Here is a 19,744-nt window from a genome sequence, read left to right on the forward strand (position 1 = left end):
GCATTAGGCTAGAGTCTACAGCCAGAAACATAAGCCCACTTCCAGGGAACACACAAATATCGTTTATACCTCCTCCGGTCGGTTCAATGATGGACATACCTTAATTTTGCTTTCTACTTTATATCTAGCATGAACGTAGTAGCAATTCTATTAGTAGACGACCACTAACTTCGGCCAAAATAGAGCAACTCGGCTACAACAAATTGGCCAAGAAGATTTATGTAAATTAAAAAGGACAACATAACTAAAAGAACCAAGCACAAAATATCATCTGAACGAGTTTCCACATTCTTCATACAAGTACAATATCTTTTGACTTAACTCCTCGCAAATTATCTTGTTACTATCAGTCTTGCCTACTTGAAGATGCAAAGTGTAGAAGAGCCTTTCTCCTCGAGAACTCGAAGATGAAACATCCACAACAACAAAACCATCTTCTTCTAATCCACTCAACACATTATATATCGAAAACTTACGAATCTTGGACGATGAGATTTGGACCATCACTTCGTTGTCTCCATTCTTAGTCGCAAAAACGGTGGAGACATAACTAGCAACCGCTTGTGGTTGCTGCTTAGCGTAACTTTCCATGTCTCTTTGACCCAATGCTCGCACCAATAGGTCTTCCTTCTTCTGGGTTAGCTTCTTCACTTGCTCTTGCAGATCCGGTATGTACTTCACGGTCCGCAAAACCGTCTGAGGAATGCTTAACTTATTCTGCAAGATGGTAAAGAAAAAAAAAGAGACGGTTAACAAAATATTCTTCTTCTAAATGGTATCAAACTGAATATGCAGACTAATTATTTCTAATTGGTTTTTGATTTGAAACACATTCACATTACATATATCAGATCAGCTACTTACCAGTTGATCAGAAACAGGAAGACATGAACGAAGAGTTGAGAACAAAGAGTTCATCTTCTTGCGACGGTTACGCTCATTAGCATTGTGACTAAGCTTCTTTATCATGGCCGAATTGTTGTCTATTCCATTACCCTCAGATGAAGCAGAAACCCCTAAGCTGGTCTGATGATGAGCCACTCCATAAGTCTTCGGTACAGGAAAATCAAGAAACGACGTGCCATCATTGGTGGAGTAGCTCGCACACTTTCCCGTCAACGCCCAACCAAACTTTGGGAACAAGACAGGGCCCAATTCACACATTTTACCTTGATAAAAGGCAAGTTTTTTAGATTATGTTTTCTCTTGAAGCTGTTTTGGCTGGGACTTGGGATTGTCCAGCGATCTATATATATATATATATAGTGTGAATGTGAATAGTAGGATTAATTAACCGATTAAACAAACAAAAAAATCTCTTGTTGTGAAATGAAAGTTAAGAAACCATATTATAAGTGTTATACTACTTAATACCTAGAAAGAGAAATATTATGTTGTGAGCATATACCACAAACATATACCCAAAAAAAAACACATCTCATTCCATAAGGTGGTATACGGGGAAGGTGATATACAGGGCAAGGGCTTATTGCATTAGAGATTTGAAATTTGAAAAGACTTCATTTTTTTTCTTCTCAGTCTTCCTTTATTAGATTTAACAGAGGGCAAGAAGTCTTTTCATTAATATTAATTGTTTTACTATTATTTTTAAATTGCAAAAATAACTCACGCAGACTTCTTGCAACAGCGAGAAAACTTCAGAAAAACTTTCGGAAGATTTCTATAGAAGTTTTTTCCAAGAAGTCTTCTATAAAAAGTCAAATTTCTTACAAACTCCAGTCAATTGCAAAACTAACATATTCACTTGAGAATACTTCTGGAATTTTTTGTTTTTTTTTCTTAATAAAGGAAAGTTAGAAGACTTCTAGGGGAAGTCTTCTTGATGGATAACAAATCTAGCGAAGTCTTCTGAAAGTCTTCCCGAAGTCTTCTGAAAGTCTTCACGAACAGATCTGAGAAAAAAAAATGACTTCTTACCTTAAACCTGTGAGATGACTTGCTTAGCTTCTCCAAGCACTCAGAACTTCACTACAAAGGCTACCAAGTCGTTAATGACCATGAATCATGAGCTTCAATATCTCTATGAACCTTACAAAGCTTGGAATCAAAATCTTTATTTTTTGGATGAATTTGAAGAGAGAGTGAATGACATGTGTTTTGTGTGCATAAGTAATGAGATATGAATAGTAAAAATCGAAAATTTGGTGCATTAAGAGCTTCAAATTGGTTGTTCATGGTTGTTAGTGTATTGATGGCAATGTCAATATTGTAAATACTTGGTGAAGATGAGGATGATAAGGTAAAAGATTCATTTTCAAAAAAAGAAATACAAAAAAGTAATGGTATTTTCGTGAATAACTCGAACTTCTAGGGTGAATAGAGAAAAAGAAAGTTTCAAAAAAGCATAAGTTATTTTTGTGTTTGTCTTGAAATTTTAGATCATATTTGAAAAAAAAAACCCTTATTTTTTTCTCAAAAATGCTTGTTTTACCGAATCATCTTCATCTTCCTCTTTTATTTACAACATTACAATTGTCATCAACACAATAACCACCATGAACAACCAATTCCCAGCTCTAAATACACACAAATTAACATCTACATCTTCATATTCTTATTTCTTACACACATAAACCATTTCCCTTTCACTTTCTCTCCTATTTCATCCCAAAATACTACCTTTTTTATTTCAAAATTTATAAGCTTATTAGAGTTACTCAAGTTCATGAATATTGATGAAGAATGCATGGGTAATTTTCAATAAGAACTTGTGTGTACTTGGAGAAGTTAAACATGAATCTCATTGGATCTAAGAATGATTTTTGATTTTTTTAATATATGTTCGCCAGAGAAGACTTCTGTATAAATCTTCTCGTTGTAGAAGACTTATACGAAAGTTTTCTTGTCAATGCATATGTTAGTTTTGCAATTGACTTTCTGTGTGCTTTTTATAGACGACTTCTCTCGATGTCTTCCAATTCTTCCAATTTTTCTTTGTTAACATAAAAATCTCGAAAATACAAGAGAAGACTTATCGGGAAGTCTTAATTTTTAATTGCAAAAAGTAATCTAAAATGACTTTCAGCGAAAATGAAAAAACTTCCACCAGTTGAGAAGACTTCCCTGGAAAGACTTCTAGAGAAAGTAAAATTTCTTACACATTTCGGTCAATTGCAAAATTAACATTTTTATCCGAGAGGATTTCCCGGTAAGTTCTCTCTGGTATTTTTGAGATTTTTTGAAAACAAAAGTAAACCAATATTTACAAAGGAAAACTTCCATAGAAGTCTGCTGTAGAGCAAACTTCTCTGGAAGTCTTCATTTGTAAATTTAAAATTGCAAAAATGACCTAAATAGAAGACTTCCTAGAAGTCTCTTACCAGAAGACTTTTGTGGAAGTCTTCTAAGTCAATGTGTAATAAAGTTTCATTTTCTCTAAAATTATTTTTTTTAAAATATTTTCTTGTTAATTCATGTATATTAGTCAATATTGGGGCTCATGAATGAAATTCATAACTTAATTGGTGATAATTACGAGGTTACCAACATTCATGTTTATTAATGTTTCTAGCTAATCCGAGAGGACTTATTAAGAAGACTTCCGTTGAAGTTTTCTTCGTTAATTTTTGTAAACATGTATTTTTAATAGTGTTAAGTAACTTCAAGATAATTATTTTAACTTTCAAAGTGTTAAGTAATTTTAAAAATATCAAGTCATGTGGTTTAATGTGTCTTCTTAGATCATAAGATATACCATTTTAACTTTCATGCGATTTAAAATTTAAGTTTTCACTTAAAAATTTAAGTTTCCAGCTTGTATTTTAAATTCCCACTTAAAATTTTCTGCTTGGTCTTCTCGAAAGACTTCCCAGAAGACTTCTAGTGAAAGTGTTATAGGTTCTTCTCTTATGGTAGACATGAACATATTTACCAATTTGTTTTCATTAACATTTTTTCAAATTTACAAAAAGAATCCACAAATAAAATAGTACACATACAAATCACAAAACAAACCATAAACAAAACTATTACACTTGGAGTTCGAGATCATTCCTCCACAAAGATAGTCCTTATGTTCAGGTGTTAGGTTTTTGAAGACTTCGTGAAAAACTTCCAGAAAATCTTCTAATGCATTATATGTTATAAGACTTCCGAGAAGACTTCCTAGAAAATCTTCCAAAGTCTGACTCAGATAAGAAAAACATGCATAAAAAAAGTTTGACTCAGACTTTGGAATACTTCATGGGAAGTCTTCTCGGAAGTCTGACTCAGATATGAAAAACTTGTATATCCAAAAGCATTCAAATTGTTTCAAAACAGAGAAAAACTTTAAAAATAAAGTAAGAGCTTTAAGCAACAAAAGAGTTTTCAAAAGCTAGACATGACGACTTACCTAAACGCTCAGATATGTTATGAAAAAAAGACATTGGAGAAGACTACGCCAGAAGACTTCCAGGAATTCAAAAAAAAAATCATCTTCCAAAATCTAACCCTAAAAATATAAACAATACTACAACATAGGTTACCAAACCCTAAACCAAAAAATACCGTGACACTACATTCACTCGTTTATGTTGAAAACAATTCAATTTTACTAGATGTTAATTTATATTATTTAAATGTTTATAATTCAATTTTTACTCATCAAAATATCTTTATGAAATTTATAAATTATTTTTAAGATCTATATTTTGGGAATACTTACAAAAGAAGACTTACGGGGTTATATTCGTAAAAATAAATTTTGGTTTTTTGTCTGGTCATAAAGGGATGGTTGTAATTTTACTAAGCTTTTGGGTTACTTTTGCATTTGATTGAAGTTGGGTACACTTTTATATTTAAAATCAAGTTCTGGATCATTTTTGGTAAATTATCCTTTGAATCGTAGTTATATCACAATTACATGTCACACTTCGGAATAAGCCAATGTCATCATTTTTGCAAAAATGATGTGTTGATGACATCAAATCAGTCACTTGGTAAATAATATTTAGAAGATATTAAAAGTGTAAAACCGTTCATCAACCATATGCATGGAGATTCTCATAATGTTCAGCTGTTATATGGACAGCCATGCATGTATTATAAACCAATAAATATGTTTAACATGTAAACATAACAATTGACCAATTCAACCTGTAATTACTAGTATTTGTTTCTTACAAATACGGAAGTTAAGACTTGTTCTACTTGATTGAATCAACCAATTAAAGATAGGGGTTTAATACTAACGAAATATTTTATTCCACTTTAGCAAAAAAACCAAAACAAATACAAATACTTTATTCCTTGTCAGAAACATGGAAACAAAAAAAAAAGGTTTATTTGCTGAATAACCATATTCACTATGAAAATTAAGAAAATAGCAATGATTTTGACATTATTAAAAAACTAATATTTGTGATATAATTTGTCCGGTTATACCCCTTTCGTTAACAATTACCTGGTGAATGTATTATATATTGATGACGTAACTGAGAAAAGATATGGACAAGAGGGAACCAAAAACTTTTCGTACAAAAGAAGAAGTAGACTTCCACGTGACAGTTTATTGACCACATATATATACACTCAATGTTCTATTCTATATTGGCGAAGTAGTATAGGATGCAAACTACACCTATAATTCCTATATACTAAACCCAACCCCAACCCCAACTCATAAATACTAAACCCTAAACCCTAATCACCAAACCCTAAACCCAAATATAAACTATAATGCATCCATGTCAAATGTTTATTGACCACATACATATACACCGAGTGTTCTATTCTAAATCGTCGAAGTAGTATAGAAATCAAACCACACCGACAATCCTTAAACACTAAACATTAACCCAACCTCAACTCTTAAATAATAAACTCTAAATCCTAATCACTAAACTCTAATTACTAAACCCTAAATCCTAATTACTAAACTCTAACCCCAAATATAATTCTAAAATCAATTATAAAACTAAACCCAAATAGAATGAAACAAAATCAATAGCATACTATATATTGGTGAAAGTATGAAATGTCTATGATTACGTTAAAAAAAGTTAATGATGACCCTAACTTCAACACCCATCTTCCAAATACTAAACCCTAAACTTTAATTACTAAACCCTATACCCAACTATAAACCCTAAATTCAGACATAAACCTTGAACTCAAATAAAATAGAACAAATAATACATATCGGTGATCGAAACTATACTATATAAAAATGAAAATAGAATGGACTTGTGAAATATATATTGCACAAAAGATCGATAAGTTTTCCTCAACGTCGGAGCCTTTGAAAGTGGTCTTCTTCTTCATCGAGAATGTAAACGGTGGTAATGAAGGTCTCGTAAATCTGAGATGGAACATATTCACTTTCACCAAATTATCAATTAAATATTTATCTAAAAAGTGGTATGTGAATAATAAAAAACCACGAATTATTTTTATATTTATTTATGATTTGTTTTACAATTATTTGGTAGCAAGTTTCAGCGGTCAGTTACGAGGGTAATAGTGTATTAATATATAAAATACACGATGTATTGATGTAAGGTAGGTCATTTAGCTATAGAGCCAAATATTGTTTTTTTCATAGCCATACCACCTAATTTCCTAAAAAAAAAATGCCCGCAAATTTGTCAATAATTAGGACATATATTTATATTATTTCATTTTTTTTTGACAGCTATTTATATTATTTCATAAAATTTCAAAATTTGAATATCAACAAATCATGACACGCTATCTTTGGAAAAAGACAAATAATTAAAGTTTAAAAAACAGAAAAAGACAAATAATTCATAAGTTTAAGGATTGTTTAGAAGAAGCTGCGGGCGTCTTCTTCGTTCATATATTATTCTATGTTTTAACTTGTCAGCAACTGGTCAGCAGGTACGTAAGCATTGCAAGTTGTAAGCATAAACCAGTAATATATATCATTTGATAATGTGATATACTGATACCTAAGGGCCTAGGGCAGTTACTTACTACTTAAACTGTCTACATTTATTTCGTGGCAATAGACTTATTTGTTTTTGATCGATATATTTTAAAATAGTTGACTTACACCTTGATCAGATTGATAAATGTGATTACAAACTGGCCTTAATATAATTGTGAATTTACTTGTTTTTTTTTTTGAAACATAAATTAATTTCATTAAACCTAACTTGCGTGGATACAACAAGAAGGAATTATCCATCCTTTTTGATAATAAGTATAAAACACATAAACAAAAGAAGATAGCCTAGATAAATCTTCATGAGAAGATGACAGCGAACTCAAGACGAAGCTTGAATGCGTCAATGGAACCTTCGCAACAAAATCGGATGGCCGAAACTTAGTCACAAGTAACGTTGAAACCCAGTTCTCACCTACGAGATAAACCGAAGTAGTCTCGCTTGCATCTTCTGGTCCCGTAGAGACCGCTACACAAGATGACAAGATGGTGCAAAATCTGGAACTTTTACTCGACAAAGAAGCCGAGAAGTCTTCCTCTTTCAAAGAAAGAAGGCATGGTGGTAAAGTTTTCTCTTCAATAGAGAAGGATGAAAAACTCTTCAAAAAAGAGAAATATAGCATTGCGTGCAAGATAGTTCGGATCAAAGCTTCGGTGAACCCATCGAGAATCATTGATGAACTAATACTAGTTAGTACCAAACCTCCAAAGCAGTTTATGGACGAAGCCTTTTCACTGAATTTGCAACTTTGGGAGGTAGGATAAGGGCTGACCTTTTCTGAATGCAATATGGGCCAGGCCCATAAATTAAGAGGAGAAGGGCTGACATCAGCAGGTAGCTCACCGGATCTGTACTTGATGAACGGTTTGTAGCTTGCGGCGGAGCTAAGATGCTCGTTGGTGGAGCTAACGTTAACAGGAGGTTGAGAAGCAGTGAAGCGGGTTGGAGGAGGGACAGTGGAGACAGGAAGGGTGGAGGTTGAGAAGCCGTCGACAAAAGAAACGGAGGCCCGTTTATGAACTGAAAGTGATAGACTGCGGGGGCAAGTGATAATTGTTGCGCTTATGCTTGGGGCTTTGTCCAAGATTATGTCAGATCTGTGGCAACCAAGGGAAGTCCTCCAGGATTTGGTGCACATATGAAGAGCGAAGCAAGGGTCTTGGTGAGGTGAGGTGAAACTTGTGCAAGTGCTGAAGAGGGAACATGCAGATCTGCAGCCGCAATGAAGTGCGAGCTCAGGACGAGATTTATGGTGAATCGAAATGGTACTTGCGTTGATGCAAGTTCTCCGGGAGCTCTCGGATAAAATGTCAGTTCCAGAGATCTCTAAATGATAGCAAGAAGCCATACAAGTTTCCTCAAACAATAACACAACCAGATCTGGAAAAGAAAATTTGAAAAAGTGTGAAAGTGAATCAACAAAACAGGAAAGATCAAAGGGGAGCATGAGAAGGTGTGAGCAAAGTCGACGCCGGCGAGCTCGTGCTTCACCGGCGTCGGAAAATGTCGAAGGCTTGAGTTTCTCGATAACAGTATCTGAGAGAAAGTTTCTCGATTGTGAATTTTCTTGTTTATATGCTTGTTATTCGTATCGAAAGTTTTTCCTTGGTCGATTTATTAATTTTGCGTTAACCTTTAATAAAGTTACCTTGTTTCAATTCAATCAACTTAATAGCATCTGATCTACTTATATTAAAAGAGTTCTATTTTAGTAGTTGATTGTTTTACGAATTTGACTTATTATCACAGTTTAACTTAGTTTTCATGTTTGTCAACTTAGATTTTATTTTCGTTTATTTGTGTATTGGTAGATTTATATCATCTTATAACTTTTAATAAGGTTGATTTGTTTGAACTGTCAACTTGTATTAATGTCATCCAATTAAGTTGAATTTGCTTTGTCAAAAAAAAAATATTAATTTGAATTTGACCCTTTTTTTTTTAAAAAAATATTGATTTTGTTGTTTGATTTTTGTTTTTAAGTCAACATATTATGATTCTTGACTTACCTCATCGATTTATATTTTATTTATCAAAGACATTATAAAACGTTTACCATATAATATTTATTTATTATTTTTAAAATTTTATTACTGATATTAGTATACATGTAAAACAAAATAATCAAATCATTTATTATTTGTATTTCTGAATTTTGTAGTTATTAGCTAAGGACCAACGGACAACTTTTTTTTTAAAGTATAGGTATATTTCAAAGTTTCAGTATTGATTTCAAATTCTTAACAATGTTTAGGGTGTTTTACCAAGTAATATGTTTTTGTTATAAATCATGGATTGCCATTAACCAGACCTAGCCTAAGACCGGCCAAATACCTAGAAGATGGAGAGATGGCCGAAGCCTAGAGAGAGGAGAGAGAGAACTGACTTCAGGAGAGAGAGAAGCGGCCACAAAGCTTGGAAAAAAAGAAACTCTTTCCTTTTTCTATTAGATGTAATCTTTTCATTATTATGTATTAGTAGTTTTCCTAATCCTAGTGAGTTTAGGTTTTAGATACTTTCTATTTATCTTCATCTTGTAATCCGTATATAAAGGAACCCTCTTGATCATTAATAAAACACAGAAATATTCAGTCTCAAAACTCTCTATTTACAACACGTTATCAGCACGATAGACTCCAAAACCCTGAGACAAAACCTAACCTAAAATCCGTCACACATAAACCATAAACCAGGCGCAACTTAAAATCAATTGATCTCTCCAACCCCGAGGAACCAGACGACGAGCCACATATCATCTTGAAGCTCTTGACGAGACAAATCCATCAGTGCAAACCGTTCGTCGATCCGATCTAAGACGCGCCCTCACTCGCAGAAACAATACATGACGCCGTCTTGGTCTTTTGGAACCCTAATCCGAACCAACAAGATTTTCTAGCCAAATTCAAATCCTGTGAAAGATAAGTTTATCATACCTTAGTTGTCTGATGATATCTTGTTCAGATATGGTATTCATGTAATCTAATACTCCTTGTTTTTATTTCATGAGCTGAGAGGAGTTGGTGCAAAGATCTAATCCCGAAGAACCCTAACTTGTTTTTGCTTCCGTTCCGGCTTGCAAACACCTGATCAGCTAAAGCCCTTAAGCGTTCCTGATCCTAGACATTCGCAGCTTCCTGTTCTCAATAGAGCCATCCCACGTTCGTATCACAGACAACTCGCGTCCCGTCCCAGCTTGCGACCCGATAAGGAGCCAGCTCGCGTCCGTGTGCAACTAGAGATTCATCTGACTTTGGTGGTCCGGTTCAACCCTACAAAATAAAGGTAATTCGAAATCTGAAAACAAGAAATCGAATCTGGTTGTTTTGTAAAGATTGAAACCCTAAAATATAATCTCTAAGATGAAAGCCTAAGGACAAATAGATCAAACCCTAAATGAGTAAATCAGAGTTCGAATAAGTCCGATCCCCTAAACCATAATTCGAGATTGATCCATTGATCAATTAAAATCAAAGTCTTAATGATTTTGAATCTCAAATCAAACTCCCTTGATCTAAGATCAAGTTGTTCCATTAAACCCTAATTTGGAAAAACGGTTTTAATTGTTTGATTTGAACCTTGATTGTTTGTTTGATCACCTAGAAAGATTGCTAGGATTGTTTAAACTCGAATCTGAATATGGATTGCATTCATACTGTTTAAAACGAATCGACCAGCATGTAGTTTATAAAATCTTGAAACCGTTTGCATTAAGTAGAACTACATGGCCGTGTGGCTTGATAATTGTTTCGCACCATGGTCAATTAGATTGCTTGATTTTCATAAATGCGTAAGACATGTTTGTGGCCGAGCTTGTTGATTATCTTGCGGCCACATGATCACATTGTGAGACTTAATTTTGAATGATGATGTGATTCAGCTGTCGAAAATCTCAAACAGAGACTATGCAGCCCTTAATCTCTCCGGAGATAACTACTTGCAGTGGGCGCTAGATACAAAGATCAGTCTAAGGTCAAAGGGACTTGGTGATACTATCATCAAGGGCAACAATGAGACCGATAAGAATCGGTACATGGCTATGAGTATTATACGCCATCACCTCATTGAAGGTCTAAAAGATCAGTACATCACGATGGAAAATCCACTAGAACTTTGGGATGCTTTACAGCATAGATATGATCACCAGAAAACGGTGTTACTTCCAAAGGCTAGAAACGACTGGAAGAATCTTAGATTCTTGGATTATAAGTCGGTGGATGAGTACAATTCAGTCTTATTTAAGACGGTCTCGATGCTGAGACTTTGTGGTGAAGTAGTAACCGAAGAAGAGTTACTTGAGAAGACTTACTCTACATTCCATTCATCGAATGTGATACTGCAACAGCAGTACAGAATGAAAGGCTTCGCCACATATACTGATCTGATCTCGTGCCTGCTTCTGGCCGAGGCAAACAATGAGCTCCTGATGAAGAACAGTGAAGCTAGACCTGTTGGAACAACACCATTACCGGAAGCTAATAAGGTTGAAAAGAAAGAACCCAACAAGTGCAATTACGTCCAAAACAATAAGAGATCACACGGCAATGGCCGTGGTGGTTACAAGGGGCGTGGCAGTGACAATTACTCGAACAGCCGAGACAACTACTCGACCGGCCGGAAAGGAAACCACAATAACCGTGGTCGTGGTTCCAATTATGGCCGTGGCCGAGGTAGTTATGGCCGTGGTCGAGGCGGCATATCCAAACCGTCTTACTCGACCAAATCCGTTTGTCACAGATGTGGAATGGGAAACCATTGGGCCAAGAACTGTAGAACCCCTAAGCACTTATGTGAGCTCTACCATGAAAGTCTAAGAACAAGAACCCGGAGGCTCACATGGTTCACGATTCCGGATATGAGGCCGATAATGATTCCAACATTGCTAAAGATGATCAGATGGACTTTGAGACTTCTGATTGTCTCAAGGACTAAATTTCGATACGACTTGTCTTATTGCTTTATGATATGCTTTGATGTTTCACGATTTTATATATATATATAATAAGAATTGATTTTGAATTCATTATCTTGCCAGATCTTACTTGAACATATAAATAATTTTAAAGAGTTGCCTAAAGGGCATAAAACCAAGTAAGAAATCATGAATGGGTATAGTAAGCATAGTAAAGAAACTATGGCTAAGACATTGCCTTAAAAGGCATTATACACACCCAAAAGAACATGTGACCCATTGAAGTTATAATGTATGATTTCCAAGTAGAAACAATGGGTAAGGAAGGAAACAAGTTCCTTTAGATTTTAAGAAGAAAAACGCCTAAGACCTTGAAAGAAAGTGGTCGAGACTATACCTATGATCTCTACTGATCAAAACTATGCTACAGATCAGTATGATAAAGAGGCAAGAGATGTGGTAATCATATTGAGATAATAACACGAAATGTTACACTATATGACATGATAGGATTAGCCATCCTAAAGTCTAAACTTGATGCAAAGATTGGAAAGGCACAGAGTTATCCCGTAAAAGATCTCACGTTGTGAAACATGTACACAAAGGGAAACTCATTAGGCTTAATTGTCCCAAGCACCACGACCTTATAGTATGGTCATGAGGGGGAGAGAGGATAAACCATGATCAATACTACAAGTTCGTGTACCACTATGGTCTAAAGACCATGTTATAAATGGCTCGGCCATAAAAGGCCATTCCTCGGCCGTAGAGGCCATGTTTTAAAATGGCCAAACCATAAGGCCATTACTAGGCCAAAGAGACCATGTTATGAACAGGTCGGCCGCAAGGGCCATAACCGGCCAGAGAGGCCATTACCTATAAAGATTCGGCCATATAAGCCATTATCTATAAGATTAAGATTCTAAAGTCTATAAGCTTGGAGACATTATGGTTTACATGTATAGAATAATAATATGATCATATGCATCAGGCCATATAAGTGAGCATAGATATTCCCATCTCAGATTGAATACGGGTCATAAAATCCAGACATACACCATCTTAAGAGATTTTGAATAAACCACCACATACATATATGTGCCGTCTAAGATGGAACCTCAGAAGAGGATTGGGAATATATAAGAATAAAATCTCAGTACCATTTTAATCTAACAAGGTGTACAATATATAGATGTTTGACTACTCTTTTACCATATCTTCAGCCAAACGAAGCATTCCTTTGCGGCTGGTGGTGTGATAAATCTGATTTCTTCTCATCTCTCTGTACTTGTTATTCACTTCCTACAATATAAATATGACAGTGATTAAATCTATAAGACATGACCTTTAAGGATGAAAGTTACTTAATCGTAGATAACTCACCGTGAAAGTTTTGGTAGTTTTGCTCTTAACCCAAGAGTTCCACACTTGAATGGATGGGATGTTGCTCGGTTTTAAATCTATTCTCTCAGCTGCAGTCTTCGCAGCACGTACATGTGACACTAGCCTCGACTTCCATCCCTCCACAAATTTCCCAGCTGCTTGAAAATAACAGCTTTCTGCCACTCTTCTTGCAAGTTAAACCTCCCCTGCATCACAATAAGCAAAGGTCAAACATGTTTTAATTTCAATTTGCGGTTCAACAAAACATATAAATATATATATACAAACCTGAATTTCTTCCCACATTGTTGCTTTAGTCGCTGCATCAAGATGTCTCCAATCAGCAAGTGTAACCGGAACATGTTCCCTCACAAGAGGACCAAGAAAAGACGATAGTGTTACTGAACCAGGTCCAATATGATTACCAAAGTCATTGAATGTGACCATAATCTTTTCATTAGGATTTTCAACCACTCTACGCATCTTTGTTGGTCCTCTTTTATTTTTTTCTTTCACTCCATCCCCTGCTAGCTCAACTCCTTCAGTACTAGGAATCTCATCATCTTGAGCATTGCTAACTCCATCTTCTCCCATATTGAGAGCTTCTTCTTTATTCCCTTTCTCATTGCTATCTCCATCTTCTTCCATATCGAGAGCTTCTTCTCTGTTCCCTTTCTCATTGCTAACTCCATCTTCCTCCATATCGAGAGCTTCTTCTTCGTTCCCTTTCTCATTGAGAACTCCATCATCTTCCATATTGGCCGCTTCTTCTTCATTCTCTTTCTCATTGATTACTCCATCTTCTTCATCCTCTCCTTCTATCCCAGCATCGTCTTTATCATCTTCAGACATTGCCTTCTCAGCCTGATCAGCCTCATCTTCTATCTCATCATCTTGAGCAGGTGTTACGTCTTCTACCTCATCATCTTCATCTTCTACCTCATCATCTTGAGCAGGTGTTACATCTTCTACCTCATCATCTTGAGCAGCCACTTTCTTGATTCTACTACTTCTTCTCGTTGGCGTTAGAACTAAATTCTTTTTTGGGGAAGTCGTTTTCTTTGTTGTTCTTTTCTTCACTTTTAGTGTTGTTGCAGAAGCCTTGATTACGTCTACTCTGACGAGAACCAACTTGTCCTCCTCCTCTTGTCTTTGCCATTTCTGAAACTGATAAACAAAGAACAAATTCGATCAAAGTAAAATCAAAACCCAAAATCAAAATCAAAATCTAAACCGAACATCACAAACTTGGACATGCATGTGTTAACAGAAACTAAGAATAGAAACCCAAAATCAAAATCGGCAAAATCACAAACTTTCACATGAATCAAAATCGAAACCCACAATCAAAATCGAAACCTTAAATCAAAAGAGATTTGAATCGAAGAGATACCAATCGACATGCATGTTCACACAAACATAGAATCAAATCGAAGAGATACCAATCAAAATCATGGAGGAAACTTTCTAATCTAAACTCAGAATCAAATCGAGACTCATACCAATTGAAGCTTCGATTCGAGAGAACTCTCGGGATTTTCTTCGAAACTATGAAGAACAAAGGGTTTCGATTCTAGTGGAATGTGAAGAGAGTGAAGAGAGTGAAGAGAAAAGGGTTTTGATTTTAACTTAAGTACTTTTCAATATATTTTTTCATATACGATAGCATTTATTTTTTGATTTGCAATGGTAAGGCGCCTCCACTTACCAAATTAACGCGGCTGAATTATTCTGTTTTCCCGCAATTACAAACATAGCTTTTAAATTTTATAAACGCTATTATAAAGGCCAGTGTTGGTATACAATATAGCAGAAATGCCAAAAACGCTATCCTACAGTGCTATTAATACCCACATTTCCTGTAGTGATGTCTTGTAATTGATGAGTTATCATTCTTAAACATTTAATTAGTTGGTTGCATGGATTTGAACTGAATGAGTTGTTTAGATTCTGTCCATTACATTTTTCTTAACCATTGGGATCCGAATTGCTGAGTTATCAATGTCTGATCCTAGTGTGTGGTCTGATTCTTGCTGGAGTTTGAGTGATGTTTCAGGTATACAAGTGTTGTCTCTATCCATCATCAAATCAAGACAAAGAAGAAGGCTTTGCCTATGCTGATCAGAGCCTACACATGATGTATATTCATGTTTGATCCAGAGCCTACACATGATGTATATTTCTGACCATGGAGAGATTGTTGGTGAGGAGACCAGGTGGTAGTAAGTGGGGGCTGAAATAAAATATGGTTGGGCTTTGAAGATACTCCAGGAAGGAGTATTGATGGAGAGGCAGACCAGTGTTTGATCAGCCACACACACACCAAGCTGGAGCTCCTCATGTATTGCAAGAAACGGTTGAATTAAGCGCAGACCGTTTGGTTGTTGAGCTCCTGGTTCAAAAGATAAATAAGGGGCAGTGAAGAAGAGATCAAAGGAGGAATTGGTTGACTTAAGCGCAACTGTAGGGGTGATGCGCTCCTGGTTTCAAGACTCCGTGTTTCTCACTTCTAAGCTTGGTCCTTCACTCATTTTCTCCGGATCAAGCTTGAGGAGGGGTAATGGTGAGCTATCCTGAAGGTTCATGTCGTCAACCTCACCTCAGATCATATGGAGGACTCAAGTGTCTCAAAGACACTCCTCATCAGTCCCATTCACTCATATGCAAGGGGGGTAACTAGTTTAATGTTTGAGTTGAAGTTTGATTGGTTTATGCCTTGAGAATTGATGCAAGTGTTTATGCATTGGGTTATAGGTACTTGGAGGTCTCTATATCAGAAGCTGGTCGTTCCTACACCCTTTGAAGATGGCAAGGAGTCAGAAGAAAGGGGAAGACATCAAACAAGCCAAGAGAAGAGATCCGAGATGTTGGTGTGTGCAAGTTAAGGAGTTCACACTTACATCATAAGTTAGGCCATGATCCAGAGTCTAAGGACTTCACCATGAGTTATCTGAAGTTCCTTAGACTCATTGGCCAATCCCTAGGCCTTGTTGAACTCTACTCTTTTTCCCTTGGTAAGTTTTGTCCCAAAGGGTTTTCTTGCTAAGGTTTTTAATGAGGGAGCTTCTTCAAGGTTCCAAGCTTGTCCAAGGATCTTCTATGGTCAAGTTTGAGGTGGAGTGTTGGAATGAAGAAGGAAGAAGCAATGACTTAATTGTTGGAATGAAGAAAACATGACCAAAAGTAAAAGAGTCATTGCATGATCTAAGCCAACTCATCCATAGGAATTCATCTACGGAATTCATTTCCAAGGAAAATCATCCACAGAAACCTATTCACACGTGTTTTGGAGGCAAAAGAGTGTATTTGAACTCTTGGAGCCTAAATCTGCCACATCAAATCACTTGCCTCTAGTTTAGTCTTTGTTTAATCTTTCTTCCTTGTGTATTTAAATCACTTGTAAACCACAAATGAATCTAAAAAAAAATCTTTTATTTACTCTTTACTTTCTCACCAATAACATTTTCCAATCTCTCTCTAATTTTCTGGATCTAACTCTCTCTTTTTATCATTGTTCTTGAGCGTTCTTTACTTATTCATCATCGTTTCTTACACTGTATACGTACATTTCATGGCAATATGCTTATTTGATTTATATCTAATTATTAAAATAGTTGACTTATTAGGTTTTACTGCAAAGTTGATTTATTATATAGTTGAAGGTTCATCGTTTATATTCATCGACTATACGTTATTTCTATTCACATCCTTGGTTGTTTTATATCATTGTGTATTGACTTTTTAGTAAAGTTAACTTATTTGGTTATCAATTTTTATTACAAGCCAGTCGATTAAACAGTATGATCTACTTGTATTAAATAATTATATTTTGGTCAGTTAACTGTTTTATTTCGTGACAAAAAAAAGGTTAGTTAACTGTTTTACAAAATTGACTTATTGTCATTTTTACCTATTTTTATGTCAACGAAGAATCGATTCTTTTTTACAATACAGTTGTATCATTTTATAATTTTAAATATATTGATTTCTTTGAACTGTCTATTTGTATTTATGTCACTCAATTTAGTTTAAGTTTTGACCTTTTTTTTTCTAAACCCTTGATTTAAAATGTGTAGGTTGATTTATCAAAGTCAACATTATAACTGTTTACTTATTTCATCGTTTCTTATATTTTTTTATTGATAATTTTTAGTTGAAATGTTAGTTTGGTTTCAAATCCTCAAATAAAATTTTGGATATTTCATCAAATTATCTTTATTTTTTTATTGATAATTTTTAGTTGAAATATTAAATTTATTTATCGAATACAAGCAGGACTGTCTCTATGTTTGTGATGGTTTACAACTATGGAAATTTAACAAGTGATCTTTAATTCTTTCCCCATATTTAAGCTGGACTTATAAGATATGATCAAATTTTTGGATTAACTGTTTTCTTAGAATATAACATATAGCTTAATAATGTCATGGGGAAAGAGAAGAAAAAAAGTTATAAGGAAGACATATCTTAGAGTTCAATCTTAAGTTATTAGTCTATAAGAACAAGATTATTACTAGTTGATGACAAATTCAAGGACTCACCTTTTTGTACAGATGGTGATTCATAAATTATGCATGCATATGAGCTTTCTAAAGATCTGTGCCAATCAAATGAATCAGCTGGTACTTCTCCACATCTTCTTTCGGACATTATTTTCTAGATCCACCAATACTCTTTACAAAGTATATAAAACCGATTAGACCAAAAAAGTATATAAAACCGAGCCTATTAATATTTAGAACTATGTGAAGCTAGTTATTTTTTCCACATTGAAGATATAATGTACTATAAACACTTTTGAGCATTAATCCAAAATTGTACTACCCCATATCATTTCTTTTCCTTCATTGTCTTTGCACAGTTATACACAGAAAACTCATGAACCTAACTCTTATGGAATTTAAAACTATAGTTCCATAATGTGAAATTCTTTCTTCTGTCAATACTATTTAGTAAATGATCTATGACTTCTATCAAAAAACCAATACAACTCGTCTATCACTAACGATATGGTCAAGAGACAAGAATGTTAAGAGTATTAATAAGAAAAGGACATAACTAAAAAGAAACAAGAAAAGAGGATAACCACACAATATGAATAAATCACCTAACGAGTTTTCGGATTTTTCATATAAATACAACATCCTTTTCACTTAACTCTTCGCTATTCATTTTGTAATAATCATCCATATTTTCCACTTGAAGATGCAAAGTGTAGAAACGCCTTTCCCCTTGAGACCTTGAAGATGAACATCCACAAGAAACCCATCTTCTTCTAGTCATTGTGTTTAGTTTCATCGGACGATGAATGTGAACCATCATTTCGTTTTCTCCGAGCCTAGTCGCGGAAACGGCGGAGACATAACGGGGACTGCCTTTGGTTGTGGCTTAACGTAATGATTTGATCCAATACACCAAGAGTTCTTACTTCTTCTGTCATAACTTCTTCACTTGCTTATGTGCTTCAAGCTCCGTGAAACGGTCGCAGGAATACTTAACCTTTTCTGCAAGAAAGTAAAGGAAAATGATTATCAGCATTATTCGTCGACTAAATGGTAACAGCTGCAAAGACAAACTTATTTATTCTGTTTAGTTTCATGGAGTTGCCACTTCAAATTAACTGATATGGTATATCACTAACTCCCTTATATATACACGGACAGTGTAAAAGAAATAAATCTATGTTGTTACTTCTTCTTTCTTTTTTGAGCAATCCATGTTGTTACTTATTAATAAGAAACTATATGTTTCTATCATACCATAAAAAGAAATATTTAGGTCTTTACAAAGGGCGTAGGTGATAGGTGACACGAGCCAGAGCCTATGTTCCACACATGAAGTAGGCCCAATCACCAATAGCTATATTGGACAAGAATCCAAACAAGAGTTGTACATGTATAACACTATAATAAGATTTTTGCTTACATATTGAAAGATGACTCAGCTTGGAGAAATTGTTGGAAGCTCGTGGGAACCAGGTGGAAGATGCTTTGGGCGTCGTCTTCTCCCCTATACATAAGCAGCTTCATTATCTTAAATAAATCCTACCTCTTTGTTTAATACATCAAATCCATTACAATATTCATTAACTAGGCCAATTTATATATATATATATATATATCTAACCTAAAATATGTTATAGTTTAGTTATTTTCCACGAACTGGTCAAAAATATTCCCAAACTTTAAATGTGAGTCAATGAGGTTTCATATATTCTTAGAGTGACCCAAATTTCCAAACAAATATAATATGTTGAAAACGACAATTATCATCCTGTAAATTCAGTCTTATTTGATATCAATATGTTTTAAGTTTTTAACCAAGCGAAAGAAACCCGTCTCTCTAAACCAATATATTTTCATTGTTTATTTAACAAAAACAAAACCAAATCCAATGAATTTTTTTCATTTTTAATATGATGATGCCCTCAGTTGATGATATTTGTAGGGTTTTTTTTTCTATTTAACTTGGAAGTATACCTAGTTTATGGAAAAATCTAGAGTAATTATAAAGGAAAAGTGTAGTTTACAAATGGACTCTTTTT

The 19,744-nt window shown here is 34.7% G+C and overlaps 2 protein-coding genes across 2 annotated transcripts; both read right to left on the reverse strand.

Moving 5' to 3' along the window:
• Positions 1–203: 203 nt before the first annotated feature.
• On the reverse strand, positions 204–1,774 carry LOC106424967 (transcription factor ORG2-like). Its single transcript, XM_048760868.1, has 2 exons — positions 865–1,774; positions 204–717 (listed from the first exon to the last, which is right to left on the reverse strand). The coding sequence occupies exons 1-2, from the start codon at positions 1,162–1,164 to the stop codon at positions 268–270; spliced, it is 750 nt and encodes a 249-aa protein (XP_048616825.1). The 5' UTR covers positions 1,165–1,774; the 3' UTR covers positions 204–267.
• Positions 1,775–13,319: 11,545 nt separating this feature from the next.
• LOC125588445 (nucleolar GTP-binding protein 2-like) lies at positions 13,320–14,460 on the reverse strand. The gene is made up of 3 exons (XM_048759785.1): positions 14,449–14,460; positions 13,489–14,367; positions 13,320–13,406 (listed from the first exon to the last, which is right to left on the reverse strand). Exons 1-3 carry the CDS (start codon positions 14,458–14,460, stop codon positions 13,320–13,322), a joined length of 978 nt encoding a protein of 325 aa, XP_048615742.1.
• Between the last annotated feature and the right edge of the window lie 5,284 nt (positions 14,461–19,744).

The sequence above is a fragment of the Brassica napus genome, chromosome C6 (assembly GCF_020379485.1).
Source record: "Brassica napus cultivar Da-Ae chromosome C6, Da-Ae, whole genome shotgun sequence".
In the NCBI taxonomy this organism is placed as follows: Eukaryota; Viridiplantae; Streptophyta; class Magnoliopsida; order Brassicales; family Brassicaceae; genus Brassica; species Brassica napus.

Coding starts and splice junctions, on each gene's coding strand:
- LOC106424967 (XM_048760868.1), bottom strand. CDS start 1,164: ATGTGTGAATTGGGCCCTGTCTTGTTCCCAAAGTTTGGTTGGGCGTTG. Junction 718..864: donor TTCCTGTTTCTGATCAACTG/GTAAGTAGCTGA, acceptor ACCATCTTGCAG/AATAAGTTAAGCATTCCTCA.
- LOC125588445 (XM_048759785.1), bottom strand. Junction 13,407..13,488: donor CAATGTGGGAAGAAATTCAG/GTTTGTATATAT, acceptor ATTGTGATGCAG/GGGAGGTTTAACTTGCAAGA.